Source organism: Aptenodytes forsteri, unplaced genomic scaffold (genome assembly GCF_000699145.1).
Source record: "Aptenodytes forsteri isolate BGI_AS27 unplaced genomic scaffold, ASM69914v1 Scaffold422, whole genome shotgun sequence".
In the NCBI taxonomy this organism is placed as follows: Eukaryota; Metazoa; Chordata; class Aves; order Sphenisciformes; family Spheniscidae; genus Aptenodytes; species Aptenodytes forsteri.
In genome coordinates, this window is record NW_008795687.1 from 349,206 (window position 1) to 357,397 (window position 8,192).

Consider the following 8,192-nt stretch of genomic DNA (forward strand, 5'->3'; position numbering starts at 1 on the left):
CCGCCCCAACCCCAGCGCCCTTGTGCCGCCGCCCGGGGCCGGGGCCCTCCACCACTGCCTGCCTTTGCCTGGACGGACAGAGGGGTTGGTCCCGGCTGCGGCAGAGATGGCCAGAGAGGGACAGGGGGTGCAGCGCTCAGGGGGCTGCATGCACGGACGGGGAAGTGCTGTGCGGTGGGCAGCGACATGCAACGCCCTGAAAGCCGGGCTGGGGGTTTGTGCTGCAAAGTGGCAGCTCGTGGCGTAGGTGGGGATCGTTCCCTCCCTGCTGCCAGCTGGGAGAAGTGCCGGGCGGGCACCGGTGCCCGGGCCCAGGGGCCGAAGCATATTCACCTTCGCGATCCGGTAGACGAGCGTCTGCTCCCCGGCAGAGACATTGCCGCGGTGCTGCGGGTCCTGGGCGCGGGGGAACTGCGGGTTAGATGCAACAGAGAGAGGAGGTGAAGGCAGGGAAACGGCCCCGGTGAGATGGGAGCCGTGCAAAGTGCCGGTGCAGGGGTGAGCCCCTGCACCGGGGCATCAGTTTAGACCCTGGGGCCAGCTGTATGGGGACAGATGTGGACTGCATCCCCTGCACATCTGGGGTCCGCTCCCTGCCTGCCCCCCACAGGGGGGAACAGGGGGAACACCGGGATGCTGCATGCCCAGGGTCCTGCCCCGGCAGGGCACGCTGCGGGTGCAGGATGAGGGCTTTCTCCATTTGTAAGGCCCACGCTTGTGCTGTTCATCTTCCTTCCCAGTGGGCAGTTTCCTACAACACGCTCTTGCTCCATCCCCTTGGCCTAAAGCCCCTTTCCCACCAGTCTCCAGGCTCGGGACAAGCTTTCCCATGACCCCAGGTCCCCGTCCCCGTCCCCACCGGGGAAGGCAGGTCTGCCGCAGGGATGCAGGGCGCCTGCAGTAGTGGCATTACTCGGGGCAGAGATGGGACGAGGGCTCTGACACCCAGCCCCAGACCTCGCCGAGTTTCTGCCCGGGCAGGCGGCTGTCCCCGCAGCGGGCTGGGCACCTGCTTTTCCTTAATTAAGTCAGAATCACCCGTTCACCAGTGAAATCAGGTAAGGAAGCACAGATCCCTGCATGATGTGGCAGCAGCAGCTAATCCCTCGGGAAACACAGAGCCTGTTTTCCTGTAAATAAATAGGCCAGATCCAGAGGTTCGTAACAACCGGTGGGAGCTGCTCGAGGAGGCAGCACCTCGGGCACACGCAGGGATGTGAACTGCTGCAGTGGAGGGGAGCCACGGAAAGCATCCGCTCAGCATGTCCATCCCACCGAGCGTCCCATGGCACCGCTGTGATGCCCCACTGCGCTCACGGGCTGCCGGGGACGGCTGGGCTGGGGGCACCGGGTGCTCCCCCCTCCATCCCCAAGCCCATTCACGATGCCGGTATTTGTTCCAGATTTTGGCAGCTCCAGCCCAGAGCAACACGAGTGATGGGACCGGCCAGCGGATAATCGATGGGCGATTTGAAACGCTAAGTGCTGCTCGGCCACAGTCCAGGGGAGCACGAGGAGCAGGACAAGAGGCAGGAGAGGAGGAGGGAGCACGGCCAGCTCACCCCGATGCAGCCTTTTGCATTTGCCACCCCCGGGCTGTTTTTCCAGGCTACCTCCTGCCTAATGCCCAAAGCCCACAACGGCCAGCCCAGGCCTCTCCTCTGCCAAGGATTCGCCACTCCCTGATCCCCAAACTGAAGAGCCCAGAGAGCTGGAGCAGAGTAATCCGGCGATGTGCAGCCACGGTGAGCCCCCAGCCCCGGCAGGCATGGTGCCCCACGCCAGGGGGGTGCCAGCATCCCCGGGATAAAGCGACTGGGATCTGGGGGTCCTGCTGCTCCCCTCTGGGACAGATTTGCCAGGGGAGGACCTGGGCAGAGGGAGGCAGCGCTCTGCCCTGCCGGATAACTGCTCCCGAGTCGACAGCATGCGCGGCGGCTGCGGGCTTTGCTAATGCAGCAGCGTGAATCAGCATCCAGCGCGAGAGCCGAGCGCGGCCCCGGCACTGGTGGGAGCATCCTCCAGCAGTGCCATGTGGGGCTGCGGCACAGCCCAGGCTCCGGCTGCGGGGCCCCGCAGAGTTGGGCAGGGGGGCCAGCCCGTCCCTAGCTTTTCCTGCCGCAGGGTGCTCCCCGAGCAGCTCTCAGGCAGGGCTTTTGGGAGATTTGCGGCCACGGGGATTAACTCCTCGCCCTCTCACAGCCCCAAGCCCCGTGCCCCGGCCCGCGGCAGCCCAGTGGTACCCGGCATCACCGCGGCCTCCTGCTTTTCCCTGTTCACAGCAGTTAGCCGCACTGCTCAGGGGTCCCTCTGCTCTCCCCAGCAGAGCTGGGGGGTTAATGCAGCACCAGGCAAGTACCAGCACCGCAGACGGCATGTGTGTGTCCAGCACACGGGCTGGTACCGTGCCGGGGGCTCCTGCGAGCACCCCACGCTGCACCCCAGGCGCCTGCCCCAGCATTCGCAGCCAGGAACGGCTCTGTGGGGAAGCCTGGATTCAGCCTTGTGCCTGGCGAGCTCAGTTCCTCCTCCTCCTCCTCCCACTGCTGCAGACTTGGCTGGTGCCCACACCAAGGCTCGATGCCTCTCGCGGCGCCAGCAGGTTTAAGGGGTGAGAAACTCGGAGCAGCCCCGTGCTGCTGCCACAGGGAGCCCGGCCGAGGTCTACCAGTGGGCACCGAAATCCCGTGGAGGGGGGGAGCACCATCCTGCACCCTGCCTGGGCCCCTGTCTCACGAACATGATGGGCTGTGCATCCCCTCCCGGCCGGGTACCGGCTCTGCCTCGCCAGGCTGCCCCAGGGCGGCTTGAACAAGCAAGCTTGAATTTAATCACTGGTAATAAATTGTCACTGCCTTTATTCCCAGAGAATCAATGGGCCATTTCAGTCTCCCCAAAAGCCTCACCGTGCCCACGGGCTGCCAAGGACGGGCAGGATGGGCAGACTTAGCACCAAAGCTGAAAACACCCTCCCACATGGCACGTGGCTACTTTGCGTCTAAAGGCAGAGGGAATTATTTGCACTCAGAATTACCACTATCGCATGGACCGGGCTGGGCAGCTGCACTGCGAAGGGAGCCTCGCCATGAAAGCAAGAGGAAATTCAAGACTATCTTATCACATTTGAAATGCAAGAAAGGGAGAAGCAGTGAAGACCTCTGCTTTTCCGGTGATTTGCAGAGGGGTCCGCTCCCGCAGAGGGGATGCCCCTGCCCTCCCGTGGGACCCGCGCCAGCCCGGCCCCCACCTCCCTGCAACGCCTGGCCCTTCTGGTGGTTCCGTCTCGCTGCCGCGGCTGCTCATTGATTAGGCATTAAGAAAAACACACCGAGAGGAAATGAAAAGCGTTCAAAGATGAATAACCGCCTCCCCGAGCACACTGCACGCTCTCCAGCAAGGAAGACGATGGCAGCCGCGAGGGCCAGGAAAGACAGGGGAGTAACCAAGAGCAGGTTACTAAAATCTAAAAGCCGTCTAATAGATGGGGCAGAAGTCACAGCAAAGCTGCAAGGGCAAGCAGAAGAGAAGAAATCTCATAAAAACATGGGGGTGGAAAGCGACCCAAGCCGGGGCAGAGGGCGGGCAGGCTCATTGCTCCATGTCAGAAGCATCAGGGACGGGGCCAGCAGAGCTGCCCACGGCCGGCCCCGCGCGGGGAAGGCAGCTCCCGCTCAGCACGGGGACAAAAACCCCAAAAATGAACATCGGGAGCCTCGGCAGCGGGAGAGGAAACCCACAGGCCTGGAGGACGACGTGCCACTGCCAGCGACTCCCGGCCTGCAAATCCCAAGTCATGCAAAGGGTGGATGAGACAAAGCCAGGTCTCGTGTGCCAGCTGAGAGACGGGGTGGGGAAGGGATCTCCTCCACCTTATTTTCATCTTTGTAGAACGAGGAATATGGGGAACGTCTTGCAGGACAGAGAAGAAACGCGGGAGAATCCCTTCCTTGTGGGTTGATCCTTACGGAGCTGATGAAAACAGCTTGTGCCCCAGGAGAGGGGACACGGCCGCAGCACAGACTCCAGAGAGACCCTGAGCAGCAATAACCCGGCATCAGAAACAGGCGCTGAGCCCAGCGACACAAACTGCAAATGCTGATCCCCACAGCCAAAGAGTTCATCTCCGCACCCTCACCCCAGCGAGACGCGCAGTCCCCGGCTCCATAGCGCAGCCCAGGCTTGCAATTATACAGAGATTTTTAACAGCCACCACCAGTGCGAGTGCACAGGCACCGGCAGCGAGGTTAGGGTGATTCGGGGAGTGCCGGCTCGTCCCTGTGCTGGGGGGACCAGCAGGCCCCTGCTCAGTGCAGCACCTCTGCGGCCGCTCTCGCTCCCTGGGGATGCAGGGTCCGACACTCCAACTTACACCAGATCCAGAGATCATGCTGCAAACCAGCTATACGTGTTTCAGCATCTTGCAAACCACCCCAAAATGCAGCTCGGGGGACGGGCAGGATGAACGCTGCCCGTTGCAAGGTCTAACGCTCTCTCCTGGAGCCACCGACAGCAAAACTCCCTGCGAATCTCCCGGCCCATAGTGGAACAAAAAGGCAGCTCTTTTAAAAACAACAGCGCAAAATAGCGCTTATTCTGTGCAACAGAATTAGCCTGGGGAATTCACGCTAAATAAAAGCAATGGTCCTCGATAAGAAAACAGCCGGAGTTAACAGCACGAAAAGCTGATACCCCACGCAGGGTGGGATGGAGTACAACCGGGCACAAGAGCCTCTCTCCTCCGGGATTGGAGACCCACCTCACCAGCACATTGTGCCGTAACTGCTCCCCGAGCCCTTTCCGTGCCCGCTGCGGTCAGCGGCGCTCAGCCCCAGGCAGGGCTCAGGCAGCCACCGCTCCCCACGCCCGCACCAGTAACGGTGTCGGGTACCCCCAGGCACGGCACGTGTCCCGTCGCCGCCAGCACAGGTTGCTCAGCCTCGGCATGTCCCCCGGGGCTGAGAGCCCCCGAGGCTGCCACCACCCCGGGTGGCTTATACCATGGGGCTCCGGGTGCTCCCAAGCTGCATCCCCCGGTGGGTCCCCAGCTCCCGCCGGCCGCAGAGGGGATCTGGGGCACTGCCGCCCCACAGATCACACCATGATGGCGATGCAAAGCCAGACGGGTGGCAGAGCAGTGGCAGAGCGGTGACAGTACCAGTAGAGCACCCTGAGGCTCAGCCCAGCGCCCCAGGGGAGGATTTCCCCAAGAATTGCAGCTCAGCCATCATTTTGGGATTGCTGCCCCACAGAGATGCCTCTTTGGCTTGAATGCCGCCGCTTCCCCACGCCATGCTGGATCCCCGGGCCGTGCCAGCGATGGACAGACAGGGCTGGGCTCCTCCTAGAAGCTTCCTGCATGGGAAAAGGGGCCAGGGGACCCCTGGAGAGACCCTCGCCATCGGCTCGGTGAAGCCTCTGATGAGTCCTCAGCCCGTTCCTCCGGAGGTTTTGTCACCACAGGCTCTCGCTTCCGAGGCGTCTCTCTTTGCTCGACTTCTGCAGGGTTCAGAAGGAACCGTCTGCTGTGCTGGCCCGAGCTGCCCCACCAGCTCATCCCGTCTCTGCAGGGAACACGCAGAGGAGGTGCAAGAGCAGGCGGGCTCGTTTGTCAGCCCCAGCCGCCCGGGCCCAGAAGCCGCTACATTTCCCCAAATTTCTCGCTCACTGCTTCTTTTGCCAGGGTTCCCATCACCCTGCCCGCTGCTGGATTCCCTTGTTTTACTTGATGCATCCTGTGTTAGGAGCATTTTGTAACGGTGGCACCAAGCCCAAGCCTCTAAGAGCAGCTTTACTGATTCTGCAGAAACCTTGGGAGAAGAACCGTGCCCGGCACATGCTGGCGGGCGCCTTCCCTACGGGTCCCTCCCCATATTTTCAGCCTTCCAGTGCTAACAAGATTAAAAGCAGAGCACAACGGGGGGAGGGAAATCACAGCTTCGTTTTTCCGGTGAACAAAAAGGGCTCCCGAGGAGATCTCCCTGCCTTTCTGACACGGGCTCTGCTTTTCCTTCACGCTAAAAATAAGCAAAGCGCTGAACACGGCAAACAACCAGCAACCTGATTTGGGACAGAGCGCTGCGTCCCCGAAACAGCGGCAATGCCAGGATCAGTTTCTGTTTGGAAAAGGACTGGGATGCAGTTGGGTGGTGGTGGGAAGGAGCAGCAGCCGGGGCCGAGGCCGGCAGAAGTCCAGCAAAGGAGGGGGTCAGCGCCCGCGGGCGCCGGGTACCATCTGAGCTGCTGGAGGCAAACACCGGCTGCTTGGTGCACAGCGGTGACCATGTGTGCGCCGCGGGCGCCGCAGGTACCATCTGAGCTGCTGGAGGCAAACACCGGCTGCTTGGTGCACAGCGGTGACCATGTCTGCGCTCCTCCTTCTGCCACGGGGGATTTGTTTGGGAGACAGGGGCTGCTTTGCTCTTGCTCTGGAGTTTCCAAGGGAGCAGCGATATCTCCAGGGGCTGGGAAACTCTGCTCCCTGCTCCGGCAGAGACGGGCTCATCCCAAAGCAAGCAGAGCTTCACCTGGGTCCCGGACAGAGGGAGATGCTCCAGTTCACGCCAGAGCAGAGTGCTCGGGGCAAGAGCAGGCACAAAACGCACAGGATGTTTATGCAACACCACCAGAAAAATCAATTTTGCTAAGAGTTGTCGTATCACATAATGAAACACAGGAGCATCTCCTTTTATTCTCTTGTTTGTTATAAAATGCTGAGTTGACACCCAGAGATTACAGGAAAATAGAGACCATTCGAAAAGATTGGGTTATGCAGCTCATCACTTTTCCAGCTGACCTGGCTGCAGTGCCAAACGGGGAGGTGGCAATTCCTGGCCCTCATTAGCTAAAAATAAGGTGCCTGACCAGAGGGAACAGGCTGGTCTCTTGCTGGGGCCTCTGAAGGCAACGGGAAAAGGGAAAGAGCTCTGTGACAAATGCTGTAGCAGCAGCTATTGCCATGAGAGTAGGAGCAGGATACCTGGGATGCAGACCCTACGGTCGTACCAAGGCTGGGAAGGTTGGCAGGTTGGGGATGCACGTAATATCACACCGCACGGCCCATCCTGTGCGGGTGCTCTGCTGGGGAGCCGAGCTGAGGACCAGTAAGCAGAAGGAAGAGCCCGCTCCTTCAGGATACGAAAGCAAAAACATGGAAGACAAATCCAGCTTCCAGCGCAACAGCTGCTCCTCCCCTCCGCACCCCCGTGCGGTCCCGGCGCGGCGGAAGCAGGTTTCCCCTAACCATCATCCACCTTGAACGAGGGCTGGGAAAGACGATGGTCACAGAGGATTAGCCCTGGGTCTCCGCACCGCTGGAATGGCCTACTTTAACAACATGCCAAATCTCCCGTCTCAGCCCGCTGCAATGCTGCCGAGGTGCGAGCACAGGCATTGCCCCCTCCTGACCCCCCCCCCCCCCGGCCAGGGACCTCTGCAGCCCTGGAAATCAGGATTTGTACCTCCTGGCACAAGGCCACGGCACAAGGCACCCATTGCCTAGGGAGGGTGGGAACGCCAGTATTTTATAAGCACAACAAATGCACAGCAGTGGGTCTCTGTGCGACAAGCAGGCAGCACTGACCTTGCTGGGAGGAGAGAAAAAAGAGCACCCGGCTCATCAATCAGCTCGTGTATTTTCTGTATCCCTTCGGAGACGGAGCATTAAGCCATTAAATAATAAAATCTCGATTGCACAGACGCTCCGGCTCCTGCAACGCCCCATGGTGCCAGGAGACACGTTTGGATGCTGTATGAGCAGATGTGGGTCTGGTGCATGCAGGGAGGGTCTGGTGCATGCAGGGAGGGTCCGGTGCATGCAGGGAGGGTCCAGCGAGTGCGCTGCAGGTCTGGCGAGTGTGATGTGTGTCCGACGCGCGCTGTGTGGGTCTAATGCACGCACTATGGGTCCGGCGCTTGTGCTGCAGGACCGGTGTGCGCGATGTGGGTCTGGATGCACGCGATATGGGGTCTGGCGGGTGTGACAGGGGTCTGGTGCACGCCGTGGGGGTCTGGTGCATGCAATGCAGGTCCGGTGCATGCGTTGCGGGTCTGGTGGGCGTGACGTGTGTCCGGTGCATGCCGCGGGGGTCCGGCGCATGCAATGCGGGTGTGCTGCGGGCCCGATGCGTGACACACACGCACCCCACCCCACCCCCGCCCCTCGATGCGAAGCGGCGCTGGCAGCCCCTTGCTGC

At 61.2% G+C, this 8,192-nt stretch overlaps 1 protein-coding gene across 1 annotated transcript in view; it reads right to left on the reverse strand.

Annotated features, from left to right (window-relative positions):
- The window catches only part of SNPH (syntaphilin), an 11,203-nt gene extending 6,259 nt beyond the window's left edge, over positions 1-4,944 (reverse strand). Inside the window, exons 1-2 of the mRNA XM_019472992.1 lie at positions 4,870-4,944; positions 334-411 (exon numbers count right to left, since the gene is read on the reverse strand). Coding sequence (XP_019328537.1) covers positions 334-411; positions 4,870-4,944 — 153 coding nt within the window. The remainder of the gene's footprint in view (positions 1-333; positions 412-4,869) is intronic.
- Positions 4,945-8,192: the final 3,248 nt, after the last annotated feature.